Here is a 25,774-nt window from a genome sequence, read left to right on the forward strand (position 1 = left end):
TTTAAAAACTGCATGTTGTGTTTACTTGTGTTATCTTTGACTAATATTTAAATTTGTTTGATGATCTGAAACATTAAAATGTGACAAACATGCAAAAAAAGAAGAAATCAGGAAGGGGGCCAACACTTTTTCACACCACTGTATTATACGTTTACTTAGCCTATTTCCAGTTTTGTATACCTATTTAAACTTTATGCAAGTTATTTGTTATTTTATATTAGGCATAGCCTGCCATATATGTATTTATATTTGTTTTGTTAATAAAAGTTATATGTTTTATTTATATGCTAAAGTGAGTTTGAAGTTGTATTTTGTTGTGGCATTCAAGCAATTGACGCTGAACTGCCGCTAATTCAAAAGTGAAAGTAAAATGCGCACGCAGCTTTCTATTTAAAAGCGACGGAAAGCGGGAAAATTCAAACGAACTAAAAACGAACAATTGCTTTATGCCGAATTGCCGCCATTTCAAAGTGAAAGTAAAATGCACACGCCGCTTTTACAAGCTATTTAAAAGCGAAGGAAAGCGAGGAAAAGAGGGAAAGCCCCCGCCCCGCCGGTGATACTGGTGTTGTCACGCGTTGATTAACCAGTGGGAAAATTTCCTCACCGTCACAACCCTACTCTGAAACTCTCTGCACACTACAAAATCTCCATAACAATTACCTGCAATCCCTGGAACCACCTGCACTCTATTAATTATGCTGATATAACTATTAATTATGATTAATTAGGGGGGGAAGTCGTGGCCTAATGGTTAGAGAGTCGGACTCGTAACCAAAAGGTTGCGGGTTCGAGTCTCGTACCGGCAGGGATTGTAGGTGGGGGGAGTGAATGTACAGCGCTCTCTCCCACCTTCAATACCAAGACTGAGGTACCCTTGAGCAAGGCACCGAACAGTGGGCAGCAAAAAAATGGCTGCGCACTGCTCCGGGTGTGTGTTTACGGTGTGTGTGTGTTCACTGCTGTGTGTGTGCACTTTGGATGGGTTAAATGCAGAGCACTAATTCCGAGTATGGGTCACCATACTTGGCCACATGTCACGTCACTTTCACTTTACTTTTGTCACTTTCCTATTTCCCCTTTGAGCTGATTCGCTACAAGAGGTTTCAAAAATATGTTTGTAAATGTGAGTAGGTGAACAAATATATCGATTGTTAATTCATATTGTAGAAATAAAGATTAGAGTTGGTGTTTACCCGTATGTACTGCAGCCAGTGTGTGGCATCTATGGCTGAATGCCAGTGTGGATCGTCGATGGTAGGGTAGACCACCTCCTTCAGCTTACGCAGAGACTCTCTCATAACATGAATGTTTGGGATCTCCAGGAAATTCAGGTCCATGTTAGGATAGAAATTTTCATTCTCATAACCTCCATCCTTAGCCTGAGGCATGAAAGAGCAGAACAGAGTAAAAGAAGATTCTTGGCTTCCATTTTCATCTCCTGACAGGATCTTCAGATGTACATTAGCACAGATGGCTACTCAGTAATTCAAAACTACATTTGCGCAAAACATAATGAGGGTGTGTGCATTAAGTTTGAGAAAGTGACACAAATCTTTTTCCTACATTTCCCCTAAAAATACTTAGCAGCATGTTATTTGCATGTACAGCAACACTGATGAACTGAACTGAAAAAGCATCACATCAAGGAAATAACCTTGTGATTATCAGCCACAATGCTCTGTCGAGCATCAAATATGGTGAGTTTATGGGACTGTGCATTGGCATCCATGATGGCCTGGAGGTAACGTTCATCTTCCTTACACCGGCGGTCTGTCGGGCCCACCATGGGCTGACTACAGCGAACTATAGTGGCCTGAGTTTCTGGGTGGATCCATGAGAGGACCTGAAAGAGAAAATGAGGCAAGGGAGTCCAGGCTGCTTTTGAATACTCACATGTCAATTATTTCAGTAGTTTTTAGATTCCCCCCCCCCCCAATTTTAATATATCTGAAAAACATTGTTTACTGCCAGTATTGTTTACTTGATTTCATTCTGTTGTTATTTTAGCATGAACAGCATTTAAAATTAACAAGTACCTGGGCAAAAATGCCACCGAAAGTGAAGAAAAATGCCCCAAATGTCATCATAGAGCCTTACGCAGACACAGCAGTAATCTGTAGCTGGTATACACACTACCATCCAAAAGTTTGAAGCCAGTAAGTAAATGTTTTTTAAAGAACATTTATTAACATTTCACATTTACAAGAACACCAAGACTGCATTTGCGTGATCATAAATGTGACCCTGGAACACAAAACCAGTCATAAGGGTAAATTTTTCAAAATTGAGATGTATACGTCATCTGAACGCTGAATAAATAAGCTTTCCATTGCTGTATGTTTTGTTAGGACAATATTTGGCTGAGATACAACTATTTGAAAATCTGGAATCTGAGGTTGCAAAAAAAAAAAATCTAAATATTGAGAAAATCGCCTTTAAAGTTGTCCAAATGAAGTTCTTAGCAATGCATATTACTAATAAAAAATGTAGTTTTAATATATTTACAGTAGGAAACTTACAAAATATCTTCATGGAACATGATCTTTACTTAATATCCTAATGATTTTTGGCATAAAAGAAAAATTGATTATTTTGACCCATACAATGTATTTTTGGCTATTGTTACAAATATACCCCAGCGACTTAAGACTGGTTTTTGTGGTCCAGGGTCACAAATACAGCAATATGAAATATCACTACAACTTAAAATAAAATGTTTTCCATTATTAGAAATGTTAAAACATAATTTGTGATTGCAAGCTGAACTTTCAGCAGCTATGACTCCAGTCTTCAGTGTCACATCATCCTTTAGAAATCATTTTTATATGCTGATTTGGTGCTCAAGAAACATTTTTTATTATTATCAGTGTTGCAAATAGTTGTGCCGCTTAATGTTTTTGTGGAAACTGTGATACAATTGTTTTAGGATTCTTTCATGAATTCAAAAGAACAGCACTTATTTGCTTGAAGTATTAATTTCTTCAAAACACCTTTTGAATGGTAGCGTGTCTGCATTCACTTTCACCGAGGAGTATGCAGTTGAATGTGTAACTAATATGAAATGCAGACAACCCTAGATTGCAATGTGTAAATGGAAAAAAACACTGGAAAAAAGATGACTTGTAAAGTAAGCTTGCACAGACACACACGCTCACTTACTGGTATGCGATGTTTTACTCTGAAAGAGACCACTCGTTTGATCTCATCCTCCTTAATACTGGTTGGGGTGACGAGCAGAGCAGGGTAAGTGTCACACACTTCATAATTACTGTTGATCTTACTGATGGTCCAGCTCTCGTTTGGCAAACCCTACACACAGTGTGAAGACAGACAAAAAGAGAAGAGAGAACTATATAAAGGCTGAATGAAGCCATATTATTCTCAATTTATGTATTCAGTCAGACAAGTCTATTCTTTTTCAGTGAAGTGCACGTCTCACCATTCTTTTATATTCTGCCACTGGATCATAAACCTTCCATCCATCCTCTGGAAACTGCTCTTTGTATTGGAAGGCGAATAGGGACTGGAAAAGATAAATGAACAAATGGATTGTGGAGACATGAACCAACTGTACTCAGATCTAGTGGCCAATCACTGCTCTGACCGGAGCCATGACATACCAGCTCATTGGACAGGGGGAAGGCATACTTGGTCAACACCTCCAAAATCTCCAGGTTACTCTGTTCTTCCTTTTTATAAGCAAACCTCGGACTCCTCATATCCTATTGAGACAAACCACAAATCATTGGTATGGCCAACTTGCAGTTTTTGAGGCTGATATCTAGAGTTTCATGACAGAACTTCGGATTCAAAATATTACAAAAGACCTCCATTCAAATAAATGCCGTTCCTTAAATTTTTTTGTTTTAAGAATCCTGAAAGAAATGTATCATGGTTTCCACAAAACTATTAAGCAGCATAACGGTTTTAAACATTGATAATAATAATAAATGTGTTTAAGCGCCAAATAAGCATTCAGCAGAAAGATTTCTGTGACCCCAAACATTTGAACAGTAGTGTATATACATTTAAATGAGAAGTGTATTCATTTATTGTACCAAATTGTGCCTAATACTGAATACTGAAAGGAAATCAATAAACAAGATGAACCAGTGGAGCTGATTATGATTATTTCCAGACGAACAGAGATGCATTGTCCATGAATCCGCTAAGACAATAATTACCCCTATAGACAGACTCTATCCGAACACTGACACTGAGCTCTGCATTGTGGGTGGATGTTTACTACAGGTGGAACAGACAAGCATGTGGGTGGATGGTGGTGAATCTAACCTTACAGACGATTTCCATGCCACTAGTATTCTCCCCAAGACTCTGTACACTGATAGTCTCCAACCTGCTGATGGTACTCAGGTTCACATCCAATATTAACGGTGTGTCCTGCAGAGAAGGATGGAATACGATGTTTAATGTCATTATTTGGGCATATAACACAATATTAAGACACTATACTGATTTTGACATTGAGAAAGAGAATAAAAACTATTTTTTTCCCTCCATACCCGTTCTAGACTGACAAAGTAGAGTTTGTAGTCTGTGACAGTGAGTGTGCCGGTCACAGCTCCAGTGAAAGGACAGATATACATCACATCTTTAACTGCAGAGACAGAAGATAATAAATGTTAGTTAACTGACACCAAACAAGCAGAAACAGGAAACGGGTCACCACGAATGATCCAACATACCAGTGGTTTTGATTGTCTCTCCAGGGACCAGTGGGACTTCATCCATGTGCACCTGCCTTCGTACATCCTTGAAAACCTGTTACAGGGTAAAAAGACAACATCTCAAAATTCACACAGCAGTTATTTTATTCTGCTAATATCTTGTTCATACACTACCATTCAAAAATTTGAGGTCGGTAAGGTTTTTTTAAATGATTTTGAAATAAGTCTCTTATGCTCTCCAAGGCTTCATTCATCTGATCAAAAATACTGTAAAACAGTAAGATTGTGAAGTAGTACTATTCTTAAAAATGTTTTCTATTTTAATATATTTTAAAATGTAGTTTATTCCTGTGATGGCAAACCTAAATTTTCAGCATCATTACTCCAGTGATCAGTGTCACATGATCCTTCAGAAATCATTCTAACATGCTGATTTGTTGATCAAGAAACATTAATTATCATTATCATAGTTAAAATCGATTATGCTACTTAATACATTTTATGGAACCCATAAAAAAAAAATAAAAAAATAAAAAAGTTCAAATAAACAGTATTTGGATTGCATTGTTACAAAAATTGTCAGCAATTTAACGCATCCTTGCTGAATAAAAGTTTTATCAGTGTCACATGATCCTTCAGAAATCATTCTAACATGCTGATTTGTTGCTCAAGAAACATTAATTATCATTATCATAGTTAAAATCGATTATGCTACTTAAAGTTCAAATAAACAGTATTTGGATTGCATTGTTACAAAAATTGTCAGCAATTTAACGCATCCTTGCTGAATAAAAGTTTTTTGTTTTTCTTTCCCAAAAGAAAACATTTTTATTGACCTCAAACTTTTGAAAAGTAGTGTTTTCTCATAATAATATAGCTGCTATCATAAAGTCTGGGCTGATGTAAGGGCTTGACAAAGACCTTGACAGCAGTAAAATAATTGAGAGAGTTGAAACCGAAGATAGACAGAGGAAGGTTAGAGTAAGCAGGTAGTGTTGAAGCGAGAGAAACTTGCCGTAGTGTGAGATGGCAGTTCATAGTCACTGTCAAACTGACAGTCATCTTCACCAGAGTCCTGAGACAGACAGACAGACAGACAGACAGAAATAATATAGCTGCTATCATAAAGTCTGGGCTGATGTAAGGGCTTGACAAAGACCTTGACAGCAGTAAAATAATTGAGAGTTGAAACAGAAGATAGACAGAGGAAGGTTAGAGTAAGCAGGTAGTGTTGAAGCGAGAGAAACTTGCCGTAGTGTGAGATGGCAGTTCATAGTCACTGTCAAACTGACAGTCATCTTCACCAGAGTCCTGAGACAAGACAGACAGACAGAAAGACAGAAAGGAGTTTATTAAAAAGTTCCTGTGATTTTAGTGTCTGTTTTGGAAAGAGAAAAGAGAGACAATGCAGCAAAGATAACAGTTGCTCTTTAGGGTTGATAGGTCATAGGTCTAATCAAGTGTGATTTAAGGAGGAAGAGAGAAAACACAAAAAACATACAGCTGCTCAGCCATCACTACTTCACTAGAAGATCTGAGCTAATGGCAACTAAATAATTCAAATGTGCGTTTTTGATGCTTCTGGTGTGTTTCAATACAGATCTCAGATTCTGGATCTTCAGCCTTACCCTCAAGTTTGGCCTCCTGGATACCTGGAGAACACACATAGACATCAGACAAAGACAAGGTACAAACACGCACACACCTTCATGAACATGTAGGCACAAAAGCACACAGACTTAACACACATTAGACTGAATATTAGCCAAAATGTCAAGACATTTCCAAGTCATATTTTACCCTATAATCAGAAAGAAAAAAAAAGCAGCCTATTTTTAGGACCATTAATATTTTCTACTACCCACTATAATGTAAAAAATCTAATTCTCATTACTTCATATATATTATACTTTATATTGTATTATTATTATTAATTAAATACCATTTAAATTGTAAAGAACAAAGTTAAGTATACACACACTACCTTTTAAAAATGTTGGCTAAGTTTTTATTTATATATATATATTTTTTACGTGACAGTAAGATGAGACAAGACAGTAAAAAAAAGGTAATTTTACGTCTGTTGAATTTAATTATATAATTTCATTTCAAAAGATTTTTTCTGTCCAGAAAATCAGGATGATTTTCTTTACTGTATTATATGACCCTTCGATAAGCTCCGGCCCCTGGGTTACTGTTACTATCTCAGACAAGCTTTACAGAATATCCCAGACCAACGAACTGGAGATTTCTGTGGGCAGCACAATTTACTAAAATGTGCAAATAATATGGTTAAAAATGTATATTAATCTTACATTTAATTTCTGTACAAACAGATTAAGAACTTGTCTGAAAAAACAGCAGACATCAACAATTGTCTCTTAAAAACAGGCTTCATTTTTATGCAGAATATAGCTTCCCTTTTTTCTGTTTTGAACACGTGATAAAATATGACAATATGACATTTCTTCATGAGATTCATCCTTTAACACCTTGATAAAGCATAAAGAGCTCATAAACAGAAGACAAACACATGACAAAAAGACAGTGTGCAAAATCCCATACTGAACGCACACAAAGGTAAAGCAGACTAACACAAACAGTGGTTATATATTTGTAGCATTATGTTCAATTTCTAATTTACAGTTCAAAGCATTGGCCATTTTAAAGCAAACTGAGGCCATGTATTTTTTCCTCCTTCCGTTTTAACAAAAATCTCGGTCCACATGAACATGCAAACGCATGCTATGAATCACTGTCAAGACGAGCATGCCAAACCAACAGGTGGCGATATAATCTCAACCGTAAAGCCATGTTGGCCAATCAGAAGCCTGAAAAGGTCTCCAGTAGGCGGAGATAACAGCGCAGGCGCCGACGTCACAAGCCAAAAACTCCGGTTTCGCGGTCTATACGATAACACTGCAACCGGAGTGTTTGAAAATCTTCACCCTGGCAGGCGTTTTCAAAAATGTTCAGTTTCAGTGAACTGGTGCTGCGTTTGTGTGTGGACGAACGGCCAAACCGCGTAGAAAAACCTGCGGTTTTAAAAATAATCGCTTTCGTGTGGACAGGACAAACACCCTGCTTCCATCACCCTTACCTTGAAATCTATCTTCTTCCCAGCCTGTTGATTAAAACGCAATATCATAATGGCTCACTCGGAGGCAAAAAAAAAAAGAACACTTGGCCACATTCATTTTGAATGCCATGTTTCTAAGCTTAAAGGCACAGTATGTAATTTTTGCCACTAGAGGGCGCGTATTCAAAATAAACAAAAAATCAAAGTTTGTTTGTAGTTTGATGACGCAGTGACTGAGTGTGGAATCATGGGAGTTGTCATCTTCATCCCCACAGCCGATGCAATCCGACGGGACTCGGGCAGAAATCATGTTCATGGTTGAGCTAATGATTTATTAACGTAGTAGAATGAAGCAGGGTGAGGCTGAAAGCCGTCGAAGCGAAACGAGGCCGCTGAACGAGCGCGACACACGGCTCGAAAGCAGCGGAGCTTTTATTATGCCTCAGTCGACCGCTTCCACTCCTTCCGGAAGTGGGTATGTGTGGGGGGAAAAAGCAGCGCTGTTTTATCATACTAGATACATTTGAAAGTTCTGTTATAATGCTAGTCTGTGCGATCGTCACCAGTCTATTAAAACGCACAACATATTAAAGCGTCTTTGGTGTTTCCATGTTTTCTACAAAACCGGAAATCGAGGGTGTATGACGTCATTGGCAGGCGACACAATGACACTATGGGCACGGTCCGTGTCACTAGTTAAAATTGCTTATTTCTCTGGATTTAAACATTCTTCGAAACATCTGGGATAATGCAAGTACACAAGTCAGCAAAATATTTAACACTGTTCTAGTGGCTTTTGGATATTTTAATAAAAAGTCTGACATATTGTGCCTTTAAATACAACATACAATAATTTATATAAATGTCCTTTCAACTCAAATCAATATTTCACTTCCATGTTTATTTATTTGTAATAGTAATAAGAGTAATAAGTTGGGATCATGTACAGTCAGGAGGGCCCATTCATAGGTCCTTATCACGCCGTGGGTTTATTTTGTGGTAACGACCGACTGGCTGTACTTATTTTATTCAATACAGGTCTGATTAAGAGTGAAAAACATTCTCTAACCTTGCATTCACGAGTAATGGCTTCTGGAGGGACACCACCAGAGATCTGGCTGGAGATGGTGGCCGCTATCAGCTGTTTACACCACTCCACATGAGATCCAGTAGGACTGTGTGAGAAGAAGAAAAAAATAACACACTTAAGCAAGTGCTTCAGTCAATGCATCTGCCAGCAGTGTGTGGACTGAAGATGACAGATGGCAATATGAGGTCAAGAGAAATGTGTCACACAGTCTGATCTTCCATTGGTGAAAAATGCAACAACATTGCAACCTGGCTTTAAAAAATGCTTTCATGTCTCATTGTTTCAGTTAATGCATCACTTCTTGGTAACACACGTTACAGGCTAACGTTACTACCTTAAAATGATGATGGAAGGATGCGTGCTGATAGTTCCTAATGGACAGAAATCATTTAATAAGAAATAGTTCTGATATTAGTGTTATCCGAGCACAAATAAACTATAATATACAGTGTATATCAGGGTAAATATCATAACATTACCCATATATAGGACGCGTCTTATTTCTCCATCCTGTATCGCGTGTTCGCACACCGTAGATCACTTTATTTATGAAAAATACATATGTAATTGTACATGTGAGCATAAACCCACGTCTTGTACCTGTCTAATGAATCCACGCCGTCTTGTCGAGGTGCAGGGATTGCTCCTCCGAGGTTCCTCGGTTTACGCGGGACAGGCGGCAGCACCGGACTCTCTGAACCCGACGAATGCTGCCATTTCTCCATTTCTCACCTTCCCGAGCTCCGTCGTGTAAGATGTGAATGTCTTTTAGCGTCCTCTAGTCTGCTAGCGGAATCTCTGTGTTTAGGAAGTCATCTTTCTTTGGCTGTTCGTGTGCAGCAGTCTGCTCTGCGGTCGCCTCACTGCTTCCTGCTCTTCTGCTGCTGCTGCTGCTGCTGACAAATAGCGTTTCTCTTTATTTATGTCGAGGAGGCAGCCATGACGAAATCTTCCCCCTGCTGTCAAAAGCCATATTTAGATCACTAACATATCGGCAGCCATATACTGTGCGTATGCATATGTATTTTTTCCCCACCAGAAATTACGTCTAAACATAAACATTCGGAAGACTTTATACATTTCAAATAAACGTTGATCTTTTGAAATCTCTATTTAACAAAGAATACTGAAAACAATTGTATCACGGATTCCACAAAAAAAAAAGCAAGCAGCAGAACTGTTTTCAACATTCATACTGATAAAAAAATGTTTTGAGCATGAAATCAGCATAATAGAATGGTTTCTAAAGGATCATGTGACACTGAAGACTGGTGGCTGCTGGAAATTCAGCTTTAAAGGGGTCATACGATGCGATTTAAAAAAAAATTCTCTCTCTTTGAAGTGTTACAAGCAAAGTTGCAAAGACTAAAGTCTCAAATCCAAAGAGATATTCTTTATAAAAGTCAAGTCAACCACTCCTACCTAAAACGGCTCGTTCTAAAACCCCCCCCCCCCCAACACGCAACTCCGTTGGGGAAGATCTGTGCTGGTCGCTGAGGGAATACATCAACTTCGCGCTGTGGATCGCCGGATCGGCTTTCACCGTGGACGAAGCGGAGTCCAGCCCGGGGTCGTCACATGTGGTTGCCGCAAGCCCGCCACCCTCCGCTCAGTACGTTTTTTATATTCAAAGGATTTGCCACTGATGATTCAAACGTGGGTTTTGAGCAGTGTAGAGCAGAGCTTGTTGTTTGTCATTTCTCTGATCACAAATGCAGACATGATTTTATGTTTACGTGGCGCGACGCAACGCGTAAAAAGACAGTACAAGTCATTATAATCCATAATTATGTCCCCACTGGATGCAACAAATGCCTCGTTTATAATGGGTTTTAATGATTTTGTCTCGTCGCGCCGGCCTGACAGAGCATCACATTATGGTAAGGGGCGTAACATTTTCGTCACACACTTGAGGTATTCGGCCAATCATAACGCACTGGATAGCTGGCCAATCAGAGCACACCTCGCTTTTCAGACCGATGAGCTTTGTAAAAATCGACGCGTTTCAGAAAGGCGGGGCATAGAGGAGAAACAATAATGTACAGTATGTGGAAAATAATGTGTTTTTTTAACTTTAAACCGCATAAACACATTTCATTACACCAAATACACAACATAATGTTCTTTTTAGCAATGTCATATGACCCCTTTAACATCAAAAATGTAAAATAGATCTTCATCAAAATAGAAAACGGTTATTTTAAATTGTAACATCTCACTATATCAGTTTTTACTGTATGTTTGACTTATTGTAAATTGTTTGATTTTCAATAAGATGCACCTCATTAATATAACTAAAGAAACTAATGTAACGGTTTGCTTTTAGATTAGGCTTATGCTTATTAAATTGTCTGGAAATCATCTCTATAAGATGAGGGTTTTTTCATACCTCTGTGATAGTATATACATTTTGGTTTTTAGAGTATGCATTTTCATTGCAGTCATGCATGCTTGCAGGTCTTGAAAAACATGTTTTTAAAGGTGATTAGTCGCTCTAGACAAATTGCATTGGGTGGTTTATATGCTATAAGTGCTGCACATAACAAATGTAAGAAACATTTAAACCCCACTGTCATAAAATCAGAATGCCTGGAATAATGAGCACACAGTCTTTTCCATGTGAACTCTTTAAATTAATTTAATCAGCATTATGTACAGAACAATAGCTGGCCAACAAATAAAGGATACATGTGGGAATACAAAACACAAATAGATCCCTCTAACCTATTATGTCTAACTTAAGATAATGTGAGAAAAAAAAAATTCAGAGCGATGGGATTGAGAACAAAATAATTCCCTACAGAATCTCATTTAAACCCCACTGTCATAAAATCAGAATGCCTGGAATAATGAGCACACAGTCTTTTCCATGTGAACTCTTTAAATTAATTTAATCAGCATTATGTACAGAACAATAGCTGGCCAACAAATAAAGGATACATGTGGGAATACAAAACACAAATAGATCCCTCTAACCTATTATGTCTAACTTAAGATAATGTGAGAAAAAAAAATTCAGAGCGATGGGATTGAGAACAAAATAATTCCCTACAGAATCTGATCGTTTTCAGATCTTTAAAATGTTACAAAGCAAAACCTAAATGCCCATTAAAAAAAAGAAAGAAATTATACATACAAGAGGATGTCCAACAAATTACCTACAATTTCCAAAACCAACCAAAAACATTTTTCTAATTACTTTCCTTTTTATAAAACTGTCAAATTGTACACTGAATAAAATAATTATATTTTACAACAATAGAACTTTCAACAGTAAAATATGTTTTTGTTTGAGGTAATTACATAGTTCTGGTACTTGTACAAAATAAAAAATAGATTTCGGTCTTTTTTCCCCCCTAAAAACAACCAACCGCAAATGGTTTGTTTGTTTATTGAACTTGTTTGTCTTCTTCACACACTATGGTTTAAACGTCATATCCTCATTGAGGTCAAAGTCTTTAGAAGTTCAGTTTTCCAAGGCAGCATGAGCCATGACTCAATGAAGCCCTCCTCTATAACCCTGTGTCAGTCACCGCTCTCTTCCTCAGGAAAAGGCTGAATTTGGGACAGCTCAAACACACCGCTTCATATCCCAGCCGCTAAGTCCTACCCAAAAGACTTTGCAGACTATGCTACGTCTCATTGGGAGCAATACTGTCAGCTCCATTAGAAACAAAATATTTGCTTTCCGTGGCAACTGCACGTCGTTTTATGGGGTAAAGCCACAAGCATGTAGGGCTTCAAACTGTTCAACTCCAGAACTCAGCAGGAGAAGAAACAACCTGTTGCTCAAACGCACAGTGAATGGAAATGAATATTCTACCACTGATGCTGCCATAAAGAAAAAAAAAAAACATCTCGCAATAAAATATATACCCGAAAACCTCAGATATGAGTAAAGGCACCAAAAAGGTATCCACGTCGCTCACTTAAAAAAAAAAAAACCCTGGTTCTGTTCAACAAGCTAATATTAATCGCTTCAGAACATTTTCCTACCATATCATACACTCACCTGAGCAGCGAATGACATTTACGGAGGAAAAAGTAAGACATTTAGACAACATATCTGCTTCATTTACCTTTTGAGGTCAGCCATTTGAGTTTGTCAAGCAGTTAAACCAAGTATACTAATGAAACGATTGCTCTACCAAAGTTTGAGGACCCTGCTTGATACTGGATTGACTGGACACCACAGCGACTACAAGACCAGCACTCTGAACACCATTTAGATGCCATCTTACTAGTGCTCAACATTCAAAAATGTTCTTCACGCAGATCTAGACACTTTAGAACTCTTAATAACACATGTAACGCAACACATAATCCACATACGTCCATCCGATTCCATTGCTTTCAATCGTCACATGACTGCTCCAAACAGTATCCAAGTGGCGTCTGAGACAGCCACACATAATCTGACTCACTTTCATCCATGATTTGCGGCGTGCAAAAAAAACAGCGCTGTCACTTTAAGGCTTCTCTTTTCGTTTAACGTTTTTTGCGTGATGAAGGCCGTACTGTGGTTTATTGCATAATTGTTTTGTTACTCGTTATCGTTGACATCACTACTAATTGTGTTACCATAATTATCACTATTGCTATGTACAAATGTCCAACGTCTGTAACAGTTTGTGAGTAGGATCAAAATGGTGTCTGTAAGTGTGTGATGTGCTGATTGGGCGTGGCAACATTGGGGGTGGAGCTGTTTGTCAAGTGGGTGGAGGAGGGGGCGGAGTCTGAGAGCTGCAGTTCCTCCAGTTTCTTCAGGTACTGATCCCTCAACGCCAGTAGCTCCTTATAGCGCTGCTCCACTGGACTCTGTTGCTGATATGCACAAATATACACAAACATGCATACATGTGAAGTGACAAATGCGTCAAATAGCCACCAGAGGGCAGCAAACACAGTCTTTGACTTCAAATAAAGGAAACTGATCACATCTGCATTTTTATGATACAAATATTTTTTGATGCACATAAGATGCTGGAATACTAGTTCTTGGACAAGCATTTTGTATTAATCTATGATTAGCTGGATAACTATAATAAGAATGTGCAGTTTAATACTCAAACATGGCACTATGGCCTGTACACATTACATTTGAAAGTTTTTTTTTCTGGTTTATTGTTTTGGTGGCATTTAATATGTAAATGGTAAACAGCATTAATCTTTGTTATGACTAATGTGGTAAAATGCTTATTTATGCCAATGCTGGAGCAGCTCCTGCAAAACCTCTGTAACAGAATACATGTGTGTGTGTGTGTGTGTGTGTGTGTGTGTGGTGATAAGGACGTTCTGAGTGACAGTTCACTGCAGTGCCAGTCAGGACGTAATTAAACTGGAGAGAGAGGATTTTCTGCACCGCTGAATCGGGTGTGCAGACACACACACACACACATACTCAATCCCACCCAGAGGCAAAAACACCCACTGTAAAAAAAGATGCACATGCTTTTTCCCCCTTCAAAGACCCATTTGTACATACCCTAAAAAGTCAGCTTAAATAATTCTTATCACCATACAAAATGCTATAGAAACTACAACCTGATTGTGAATGTATGTTGATACCTGGTGTTGTATGCGAGGGTTCCACCTGATGTAATAAGTCACCCAAAGGTCTAGGTGGCGCATGCTGGCTACAGGGTAAAGCACGCGACTGGACTCTGGTGTGTAGAAGGGGTTTATATACAAGGATGTGTCACGATTGACAAAAGACCACAGAGACACCGTCTTCACCCGAACGTTCTAGTGAATGAAACAACATGGAAAGAATAGAAGAATCAGAAAGTTAGCATTTTGAATGAACATTACTCCATTATTTAAAGTGATTCTTAAGTATTATTCTATGTTAAAGAAAATGAAAGCTGTTTACACTACCAGTCAAAAGTTTGGAATAACTAAGATTTGTCTCTTTTGCTCACCAAGGCTGCATTCATTTGACCATAAGTACAGTAAAGACAGTCACGTTGTGAAATATTATTACAATTTAAAAATAACTGTTTCTATGATTATATATTTTAAAATGCAATTAATTCCTGTGATGGGAAAGCTGAATTTTCAGCAGCCATTACGTCAGTCTTCAGTGTCACATGATCCTTCAGAAATCATTCTAATATGTCTTTTGAACTAAAGTACAGGTGATTTAATTGGTAATACAGAATCAGCTGTTAAACTGTTGAATATATTGGTAATACAGCAGCTAAGGTGTTGAATCCTTTGGTTAGCAATAGATGTAAAGTGGGACTGTGTTCCCTAACATTGTTGTTGCGGTGGACGGCTCTAGAGGGCTACCAGAATGAATGTTTCATCTCCCCAAAGTGCATTCTACTCTGACTGAGAGTCACTGAAGCATCCCTTTTACTCATGCTCTACTTCACAAAATGAGCGCAGAGAGAAATAAAAAGCAATGTGTGCATGTGAGAGAAAGCAAGCAAAGGCCAATATATCTCACTGATGACAAGTGGCCTCCAATAAGCAGTGAAGAAGATTGGATTTCAGAGATTCAGAGACAAAGGTGTGATAAAGTTAAAGAAACGTAGAGTGGAGAACATTTTAATAGATCCAGCCTGTTTCCACAATGCATGTAATAATTATAAATGAATATACAGTGAGGTCCAAAAGTAAGAGCACATTTATAATCTGAGATCCAAAATCTAGTTAAACCAGGAAATAAACAAAGGATTTTTAAAAATCATGACAAAGTGAAAAAATATTAAGACATTCTGAATTCATATTCATTTCTAAATTCAACTTCTAAACTCAAAATCTATTAATCTGGAAGTATCTGGAAAACCACCATTTAGCAGCTCTATGCAAAATCTGTTACAAATATTATTATGGATTGCATTATTAAATATAACACTTTATAGATATTCAGGGTAGGAAGGACATTCAAGGTTTGCATATTAATGTGGTTTAATATCACTGACACACCAATTGTTTGTGATGTGTGTGTTTGTTATTTCTTACATTGCTTTCACGGGCACTCTCGCAGTTGTAGAGGAAAGAGCCAAAGCGGCAGCTGTACAGGTGATCCAAGATTACCACTAGGAGACGTTCATTAAACTCAAATGCTGTTGGGAACTGCAGAGGTGGGAGAGAGATAAAAGTTAAAGAGATGTACTTGCATTAACGCATTAAACTCTAATTAGCTGGATAAAATCATTCTACAAAACACATTAAGAAAATGTATTCCAAAGCTGTATGATCTGGTTTATTTTGCTGTACTCAAAAGACATCTGAGATGCTATTTTCTGTGTTATAAAAGTAGACAATGATTTTCAAGTTCCAATGAATTAATACTACTGCATACTCTTAAAAATAAAGGTGCTTAAAAGGTTCTTCACAGCGATGCCATAGAAGAACCATTTTTGGCTCAACAAAGAACCATTCAGTCAAAGGTTCTTTAAAGAACCTTCTTTTGCCACTTCAGATGTTGAAGGTTCTTTATGGAACCATTTAGACAAAAAAGGTTCTTCTATGGCATCGTGAAGTTCCTTTATTTTTAAGAGTGCAGACAACACGCAAAGCTTGCTTTGTTTAGTTGTTTCTCACTCAAATCTCTCTCAATGTTACATATATTTAAATATGCCACGTATCAGCATCCACAATGACTGAACAGCAGCAAAACCAAGAAAGCCATGCAGGTTTGGAGCAGCATGATAGTTCACATGCTAAGACAATTAGATCCATACCTGTTTAGTCATTTGCCACACGCAGTCAATAAACTGCACAAAGATAGGTGACCTGTCCTGATCTGCATGGTTTTTGTCTCCATGGCCGATTCTCTACACACACACACATACAGAGTATAATGTTAATACCAAGAGATGATGATTCATTTTTTTTGTTTACACAAAAGCTAATACACTCAGATGTAGTTTATACTTATTTATTCACTATTAACTCTATAATCGCCTAATAACACGGCTGACAGAACTCAAAGTCCATCACTACACGTGTGGTTTTCCAGATGCAAGACTTTGTAAACTAAGTTGGAACTCACTGAAGCGAACTTGTGTCCAAAGCTGATCCATTCCTTCTCCAGCAGCACCTGGAAGCCCCTGAAAGTCCTGTAGTATGAATCCAGCATCAGCATGGCCAGAGAGGTGAGCTGAGCTGTGCGGTCCCAGCCGTCACTGCAGTGCACCATCACAGAGCTCCCAGAAGACACCTTATCAGCCACCTGAATGGCCCCTGATAGCACCAGCTAGAGCAAGAAGGAAGGTAGTTACATTAGAGCATGTTGAATTTTATAATGTATATTGGTATGCATTAAAAAAAAAAAAACCTTAATATGCTCTAGCCAGTGGGTGGACTCCAGGCTGGAGAGCCAATGAGACTCCTCCACGCTGGGGTAGACAATGTCCTTTAACTTCTTCAGTGACTCCCTCATAACATGGATATTATGGATGTCCAGAAAGACCAGCTCAGCGTTCTGATATGCATCGTCGCCCTCATAACCCCCTCCTGTGGCCTGGAGGGTAAGAGGTGAGAAGTGTACAGGTTAAGATATGTGAACATGCAGAGAAATTCTGCATCTGCACACTTGCTTTCACACTTCATGTACCTAAAAAAAATATTGCATCAATAATGCCATTTCAAAATGCTCTGTCAGCAGTGTTCAGTGTGGCGTAGCTTTCAAGCACCACTGCATTCCACTTCTGGGTCCACATTGTGGTTGGTTTTGCTTTTAATTAGTTTTGCAACACACGAAAACTGAAAACATACTCGTGCAAAAGCAAAGTTTTGTTTGTCTAATACAAACCAAGAGTCCCAGACTGACTGGAAAACAGAAAGCAGCCGATACCTTCAGTGGATAAAGCCATAAGTTAGATATGAGGTAAACAAAGAGGGTTTTCATATTCAAGAACTTCTTGGAAATTAATTTGAATCTCTCAAACCTGCCACTTATTAGTAACCCTCTAGAATCTTACCTTGTTTGCCACAGCATTGACATTAGGCCTGGCGTCATAGATGGTGAGTTTGGTGGTACCATTGGCCTCACGGATTAGGTCCAAATAACGTTCATCATCTTTGTTGCGCTTGCCGCTCATTCCCACCAAAGGCTGGCTACACCGCGTGATCACAGCATGGTTCTCTTTATGGAACCACGACAACACCTGAGAGGGGAAGGAAACACATCATCATTACAGAAGGTAAAGTCATCAAAAAACATAAAAAAAACAACACATTGTTGAATCGAAGATGAGGAAAACAAAAGAAAGCTTTATCATCATCTAGGGACATTTGTTTCAATATCATATGTGACCCTGGACCACAAAACCAGTCTTAAATTAAACACACACACAACAGGATTTGAGAATGTCAGACTTTCAAAAAGAGGATGCTAGTTCTGCTCTAACCTAACCTATCACATTTTCATTCTATAGCGGTTTCCATTCAAAGCAGAAGCTGTAAAGAAGTGCTCTTAAAAACACATGAAGGTACTAACATTTATAGAAAGTATTCAAAAACGTTTTTGGAGCTGTGCGATACTACACATGCAGTATGTCGAGTTCAAATCTGGCTTGCGATACTCCAGGATCTTACTACCACTTTTCCCCTCATTTGTGAGAGTAAGTTAAACCAGTATTTCATGCATTCTGCTACTGATGAAAGTCAGTTGTGAAATGCTGAATTGTTGAAACAACACTTAATCGCACTGCATAAAATTCACAGAAGTGATTAATTTAGTTTTAAATCATTTCTGAGTGAGTCTAAAAATTAGCATTTAAGAATAACATTAAACACCAAACACTGACCATTCCATGAGACAGTGGGAAAGCATATTTGAAAATAATCTCGAAGATGTCTCTTCGACTGTGGCCTTCTTGCTTCAGAGCAAATCGCAGGTTCCTCATGTCCTGACACACACACACACACACACACACACACACACACAACAGGATTTGAGAATGTCAGACTTTCAAAAAGAGGATGATAGTTCTGCTCTAACCTAACCTATCACATTTTCATTCTATAGCGGTTTCCATTCAAAGCAGAAGCTGTAAAGAAGTGCTCTTAAAAACACATGAAGGTACTAACATTTATAGAAAGTATTCAAAAACTGAATACTTTTTTGGAGCTGTGCGATACTACACATGCAGTATGTCGAGTTCAAATCTGGCTTGCGATACTCCAGGATCTTACTACCACTTTTCCCCTCATTTGTTTTCCCCAACATTAGCAGTTATGGAATGTGAATTTCTAGGGCTTTGTGTGAGCGATACCTTGCAGGTGATTTCAAGCCCATAGGAGTTCTCTCCTCGACTGGAGGCTCCGCCCATCTTCTCTACACGGCTTATAACACCTAATGGCACATCCAGGATAACTGGCGTCTCCTTTAGACAGGAAGTGACAACAATCTTACACATATATATGTACTATCAACACCTCAGAAGTGACACTTTCAGTTCCTTGCAATTATAGTAAATATGTGCTAAAGCATGTCACAAACTTTGTTTAATAGGTCTTTGGTTCCATCTAACCAGTCCACTAACATATTTGTGTGACAACTAGATCTTCCATACAAAACATAAGATTTCAAAACAGTTTGCATTACTGTATCGATAAATTTTTTTATTTCTGCCACTTTGCCAGGTTGACGGATCATGGCAACGGACCCCAGCAACGGTCAAAACATCCACATAACAGGTGTCCGCTACCATGTGCCAACCAAGGACAGAGCCAGAACCGAGATGAAAGCCTTTCTCTGATATGATGTGATACGAAATCCCTCCTTCTTCCTGTCCTCTCATATCCTTCTCTTTTCTCTTTTAATACAGCCGAACAGATGTGTGCTATAACCAAAGGTAGCCACTAAAATTTGATCCAAAATAAAAAATGTGGAAACAAGCCTTCAAAGGAGAAATTGAGAAGGAAAGACTGAAAGACTCTGAAATGGTTTTAAATGAGCACCTGACATGGCCTCAGAATGACTGTGCCTGAACACGTAGAGAACTAATGCGTTGCAATATTGGGAAATGAAAATGAACGTTTCTCTTACTGAGTCAGTGTTCTTGAAGTAGAGTCTGTAGTTGGTGATGAACACCTTTCCTTTGACTGCAGCATTAAAAGGGCAGATGTAGATGATGTCTTTATCTGAGGAGTAAAAGAGAGTAGGAAATACAAATAAAGCTCAACATTTATTTAATCCCATAAAGTCTGACTTAAAATGTCTGTGTGAAACAATTAAAGGTGCATTAAAGTTACTTTTGTCAAAACATTGAACACTCACATTACATGAAGACTCCAGTCAGTGTTCAAGACACAACTATTGTTTATAACAAAAGAGCGGTCCCCCCTCATAGGGGCTGCCATTTTGAGATCACATGACCTGCCAGGTACTTTATTTTGATTGCCCTCTATTATTATTAAATACAACTGTGTAATGCTGCATCCTTGCCAATATGTTGGTTTGCCAGCCACCGTAAAAAAAAAAGAGCCTAAAGCAGCAGGTGAACATTTCTGCCACCTAGTGGACTGGAGTGTGAAACACTGGATGGCGCATAAATGAACAATGGCGCCCCCCATGATTTTAAGGTTAAAACTGTTTAAATAATGGGTTCGTTTTCATGAGTCAGAGCACTTAGGCAATGATTAGCCTGCAACACTGACTTGACTCACTTTAGTATTTTAGGTGCTATGCTAAGGTAATGTGTACAGTGAACATGACAAATTTCATAGTATTCTCATGCACAGTAAGCATGTACTGTATGCATGCAGTCTGATTTTTCTAAATGCACACAATCTGTATGCTCAACTAGCATATGCGTCTTGAATTATTTCGCATCAATAACTTTAGGAGAGAAAATAGCGCAGACACTGGACAAGGATGAAACTTTCTAGTTTTCATGTGTCATGCACACTATCAAATGGAGCATACTTTGAAAGGCAATGTGTTTGGCTATACAAAAACTGACGTATTCCATTCTACTTGTTATTTTTGAATACATTTGTTAAATTGTATAGGTTTCGTGATTTAATTAATTAGACATACTAATCTAGTATATCCAGAAAAATTCAAAGTGAAAAATCTGAATCCAGAAAAAAAAAAAATCTGGGAAAAAATGTTATGCATTTCATTTCAAGTCCCTAATAGCCAAAAAGTTTGAGATCTTGAATCAACAGTTTTACGACTAGCACGTTATTTGAACATTACAAATTGTCAATATTAAAATGCATTTTATATATACAAGTATGACCAAAATGCTTATGGAGATAATAATTCTTATTCATTTAGGAGCATAGAAGCACACACATGCTCTCACTCACCGATCACTCTCTCTTCTCCCGGCAGCATGGCAACATCTGCCAGTGGCTCCATCTTCAGGCTCTCTCTCGACGCCTGTCAAAACATGCAGGAACATTGAGTTGACATGGGCGCATCCCTCACACGCACACAAACGCTCTCAAATAAGGATGATCACAACCATTTCTACACTACTCACAACATTAATACACTACAGTTCTAGACCAGACATGATTGTACTCAGTGGCATCTGATCAGAGGAAAAGAAAAACGCTGGGAAAAAACCTGAGAGTGACAGGAATGGAAGAGGAAGTAGTGAAGAGAGGAAAATAAAGAGTAAGAGGAGACTGTCCTCTTTCACCCTCTGTCTGTGAGCACCAGTCTGATGCTCTATGTGTGTGTATGTGTGTGTGTGAGTGAGATCAGGGATCCAGATTGTCTTTCCCTGGGCTATATTCCTGCTGCCAGTTGAAGGTTAGTGAACTGGAATAATAGCTAAGAGTGCTATTCGCTGCGTGTAGTCGTTTATTCTGTCGGCCTTTTGCTGCTGTTCAGTGTTTTGCAAGTCGCAACCCTGTTGGCAGAGAGAAGCAAGGGCTTCTGGGTAATGGTCTAGCCCGTGTTCTCGAGATGACAAATGGAGCAGCCAAACACACACACACACACACAGTGTTCCTAGCAGGGAAACTAACCTGGTTCACACAAATAAGAGGTAGTTGGGTAAACAGAAGAGGACAGATGAGGAAGGGGGAGAATAAAAAACAGCCAACTAGTAAGAAGATTAAAAGAGACAACGTTAAAGACATCTTAAAGGTACAGTGTGCATTTTCTGCAACATTCGTCTGCAATTGTTCACAGCCATCTGGGAAATCAAGCCCAAATGGCTTAGTTATAGTCGTTTCTGCATATTAAGCTGCGATTGGAAAAAGAAAGAACGAAACAAAGAAAGAAAGGAGACTGACTGAGATAAAAGAGACAAACAGAGGCAATCACAGAGACAGATGGACGGCTCTCTGTACAAAATCTCTCTAGCTGTCCTCAGGGACCCTGGAAAAACGGAGACTCGGGTTCTGCTGCCTATCACCTGCCAGGTGTTACAGCTCCACTAACATATGTATGGAACAGCAGTCTCCTGGCTCAAGCGCTAGCGATGTGCCAACTCCCTGTCTGCCTGGAATCCCCTCTGCCCAGAGAGGTTACATGTTCCAAGCCAGACACTGCATATGCATGTGCTTATATAGGGAGGGGCACTCTGCTTTTAAAGGAAACAATCTTTTTCGCTTTAACCACTAAGACAAGTTCCTATTTGAATTACTCAATTTTCACGCATTTAGCAACATGCAATATGCAAGCGTATTATTAATCACTCTATAAATGTACTGAATAGCTAAGCTGGACTGAGTGCACATTTTGGTCTTAAAATAGGTCAGCTAGATAGATGATAAATAACAAGGACATCAACTTTCTTTTTTAACATCATGAAGAAATATTACATTATAATGTGTTATATTTTATTATACTGCATATATAATTAATCCTATTGCTATTCTAAATTAAATGAAATCATATATATTTTCACCATTTGCTTTTGCGAGAACTGGCTTATAGTCTTGGAGTGTGACAAGACAAATTATTTTTAAAAGCGCTAATACTACACGTGGTCTTGAAAAAGCTGTTTAAAATAACTCAAATGTAAAAGAAGTGACATCAATAAAAGAAGTACAAGCAGCATATGCCTCTTCTATAGCATCTATATGGCTGCTTAATACAATAGGAAAGCAGAGCAAAGGGCAGCTCTATTGATACCAGTGAAGTGCATTATTAATTCATGCAGAAAAGGAAAGTCTAACCCTCCTACAACAGCATTGCACACTTACAGGATAACGTAGTTTGTAAAGCAAAGGGGGGGAAATGAGAAACAATCTGTTACAGTCAAAGGACAGGAGGACAGCACAATTACAGCATGTCTGCACGCAGGCTTCACTCACATTTGGGCTGGAGCTGTTCTCCAGAGGACTGGAGTTGTAAGGTGCTATAGGAGCCGAGGCCATCACTGGGTTTGCTTCTTCCACCTCCACAAGAGACATGTCATTTTTCTTTCAGCTCAACAATAAAGCTTTTTTTTCCTGCTGGTTAGTAGGTCAGATTTGTAGCCTGTCCTGTCAACATTTTCAGTTGACTCACCATAAAAATATATTTATTTCTGACATCTACATTTTTTAAATGGGTAACTCTATGACAGCAACAAATTTATAAACATGCTTTTGCTGGACAAAAATGGTACAAAGTGATTTTTCACGCATTCAAACAGATTATTACAAATCATCTACACGATCATCAAAAGTTTGGGGTCGGTAAGATTTTTTGAAAGAAGTCTCTTATATTCCATTACCATGGTACGATATGTAATTCGGCAGATTTCACAAGACCAATGTGCAATACAATCAGACAAATATTTAAAATCTGCAAGGCAAAAAACAAGTTTATAACCAAACAATGTCAGACAGAAGTGTCAGTTTGATCTAGGCCAGGGGTGCCCAAACTCGGTCCCGGAGGGCCGGGGTCCGGCAGAGTTTAGCTCCAACTTGCCTTGACACACCTGCCTTCAAGTTTCTAGTATGCCTAGTAAGAGCTTGATTAGCTGGTTCAAGTGTGTTTGATTAGGGTTGGAGCTAAACTCTTCAGGACACCGGGCCTCCAGGACCGAGTTTGGGCACCCCTGATCTAGGCCATCTGTAATGTTGAACTCTTTGTATAGAGTTTTCATCTTGAAATTACAGAACAGTACGACAGCTACGAAAACAGAGAGGGGGAGAATATGGTTGGAAAATGATGCTGGTCACATGCAAACCTGGGCCAGCTTCGACTGATACGTCATTCAAATTATGTATTTTCTACGATCCCTAATGTTCTCAAAAAGCACAGTTGCCGTTTTTACAGTCATGTTCATCTTTTTTTTTTTTTTCCAGAAACTACCACAGATGTGCCACAGTGGAAGTGAAAGGAAAATATGAAACACTGTGAATAAACAGCAACACCACAGCTGCGAAAATTTATAAACATCCCGCCAAGTGATGCATTGTGGGATAGATATGCTGTCAAAATCTTTACTTGATTAAAATGATTTTGATTATACCATGGCAATGCCATAATAATTTGGACATGAATTGTTTCAATTAGCCATTTTTATCTGAACTGTATTACATTAACAAATTAAATAATAATAATTATTATTTGTTTTTGTTTAATAAACTTTATTTAATAAAAATATAAAAGATGTTTGTATAAAAGCCACCCAATAACCCAAACATGCCACAAGCTTTTTCATGTTGGCACCAAACACCTCAGCAATATGTCTGCATACAGACCACATCAGCATCGCAATCACTATTTGGGCAAAAAATTTTACACTTTTGTCATAAACTATAATGTTGAAAACACAAGTTCCGATCTCGGAGTCATTGTGGGGCAAATATGAAGCTCTGAGGTTGAAATGGACACCTGAGGGAATGACACGTGAGGTTAGTGGTCAGCGACAGGCATGTAAATGATAACAGCACCAGCCTGTGTCTGTGTGTGTGTGTGTGTGTGTGAGTGAGTGAGTGAGTGAGTGAGAGAGTGAGAGAGTGAGAGAGTGAGTGAGAGAGTGTGTTATTTAAAATGATGATAGGACTGCTGTGGCTCTTACATGACGATGCACATTTACAGCCTTACTCCTCTGCTGCCTATAAACAAAATGACTTTTAACTTAGAGATAAGAGAGAGGAATGAAATCAATCTGTCACAGACAGTTTTACTTCAAAACTCATACTCCAAAAACTCTCACCCCAGGGCTTTAAATGCCCGGATCAATCACGGTAAAGTAACGTTAGCTACACACTTTCACTTCAACTTATGTGATGGACAATTATGAGCAGTATTTATCTGGCCCATATGTGCACATATCCACTTCCATTCATACACGATGACAGATAACGACATATACATCAAAACAAGCTTCTCAAGTGTCTGAAAAGACCACTTTTATAACTTCTCGCGATTTCGTGGGAGTTCTTAGGCTACACTGTGAGTGTATTCCAGCACAGGACTGTGACCAGGAAATAGCTCGGGCCTATCTCTACGACAGCTCTCAAGTGCTACATTTACCCCCGAGTCCGCTCCAAGCAGCCCTAAATACAGACCAGACCCTCGCCGAAAAGTCATAACGTGCGACCCGAGCAAACTAGGGTTTGCAAATGTCTTTACTTACCCAGAAACTGCAATTCTCCGTTCCTCAGATCGCCAGTCTGTTTTGCACCGCCGCAGGAAGCGCTCAGCCCGAGTCACGTGACAGCGGTCTCGGCGCCCATTGGCTACTTGTCAAATCGTGTACTGCAAGGAATTTAGGGAGTTGTATTTTTGATAAGTACGGTGAACTAGAAGCTCGTTCTGAAAACATGCTGTCAACCCTTAACGTTTCTTTCGTGAAAAAGATTTCAAATATTGAAGATCCTCAACTTAAAAGCATCCTACCATAACTTATTATTTCATCACACAAAATTAATACATTTTTAAAACAGGATAATGTGTAAAAAAAAAAAAAAAAAAAGAGTAATTAACAAAATAAATAATTAAAAAGTATATTTGTCCCTATATTTCATGGCATAGTGTTACTGGTGGCA

At 38.6% G+C, this 25,774-nt stretch overlaps 2 protein-coding genes across 5 annotated transcripts in view; both read right to left on the reverse strand.

Moving 5' to 3' along the window:
• The window catches only part of mtmr1a (myotubularin related protein 1a), a 14,833-nt gene extending 4,916 nt beyond the window's left edge, over positions 1 to 9,917 (reverse strand). The window contains exons 1-12 of one of the 4 annotated variants that reach the window (XM_016246518.1): positions 9,461 to 9,917; positions 8,840 to 8,945; positions 7,792 to 7,815; positions 6,320 to 6,343; positions 4,710 to 4,785; positions 4,527 to 4,621; positions 4,297 to 4,404; positions 3,624 to 3,725; positions 3,443 to 3,526; positions 3,163 to 3,312; positions 1,658 to 1,846; positions 1,197 to 1,382 (exon numbers count right to left, since the gene is read on the reverse strand). In XM_016246518.1, the coding sequence (XP_016102004.1) occupies positions 1,197 to 1,382; positions 1,658 to 1,846; positions 3,163 to 3,312; positions 3,443 to 3,526; positions 3,624 to 3,725; positions 4,297 to 4,404; positions 4,527 to 4,621; positions 4,710 to 4,785; positions 6,320 to 6,343; positions 7,792 to 7,815; positions 8,840 to 8,945; positions 9,461 to 9,585 (1,269 nt within the window). In that variant the 5' untranslated portion in view covers positions 9,586 to 9,917. Of the gene's footprint in view, positions 1 to 1,196; positions 1,383 to 1,657; positions 1,847 to 3,162; positions 3,313 to 3,442; positions 3,527 to 3,623; positions 3,726 to 4,296; positions 4,405 to 4,526; positions 4,622 to 4,709; positions 4,789 to 6,319; positions 6,344 to 7,791; positions 7,816 to 8,839; positions 8,946 to 9,460 lie in introns of all 4 variants that reach the window. The other 3 variants (XM_016246509.1, XM_016246533.1, XM_016246525.1) reach the window with 3 other exon arrangements.
• A 1,981-nt stretch (positions 9,918 to 11,898) lies between these two features.
• Positions 11,899 to 25,440, reverse strand: LOC107563032 (myotubularin-like). Its single transcript, XM_016247810.1, has 13 exons — positions 25,363 to 25,440; positions 23,102 to 23,185; positions 21,137 to 21,209; positions 19,869 to 19,963; positions 19,093 to 19,203; positions 18,625 to 18,726; positions 17,797 to 17,982; positions 17,151 to 17,336; positions 16,866 to 17,069; positions 16,555 to 16,647; positions 15,830 to 15,943; positions 14,429 to 14,605; positions 11,899 to 13,684 (listed from the first exon to the last, which is right to left on the reverse strand). Exons 2-13 carry the CDS (start codon positions 23,162 to 23,164, stop codon positions 13,502 to 13,504), a joined length of 1,587 nt encoding a protein of 528 aa, XP_016103296.1. The 5' UTR covers positions 23,165 to 23,185; positions 25,363 to 25,440; the 3' UTR covers positions 11,899 to 13,501.
• Positions 25,441 to 25,774: the final 334 nt, after the last annotated feature.

This window comes from Sinocyclocheilus grahami, unplaced genomic scaffold (genome assembly GCF_001515645.1).
Source record: "Sinocyclocheilus grahami isolate Dianchi unplaced genomic scaffold, SAMN03320097.WGS_v1.1 scaffold24.1, whole genome shotgun sequence".
In the NCBI taxonomy this organism is placed as follows: Eukaryota; Metazoa; Chordata; class Actinopteri; order Cypriniformes; family Cyprinidae; genus Sinocyclocheilus; species Sinocyclocheilus grahami.

Excerpts from the sequence above, each read along its gene's own strand:
- LOC107563032 (XM_016247810.1), bottom strand. The coding sequence starts at position 23,164 with ATGGCCTCGGCTCCTATAGCACCTTACAACTCCAGTCCTCTGGAGAAC. Across the intron at positions 19,204-19,868 it reads ACTTCAAGAACACTGACTCA|GAGACGCCAGTTATCCTGGA; the intron begins GTAAGAGAAACG and ends TCCTGTCTAAAG. Across the intron at positions 15,944-16,554 it reads TGTGGCAAATGACTAAACAG|TTCCCAACAGCATTTGAGTT; the intron begins GTATGGATCTAA and ends CCACCTCTGCAG.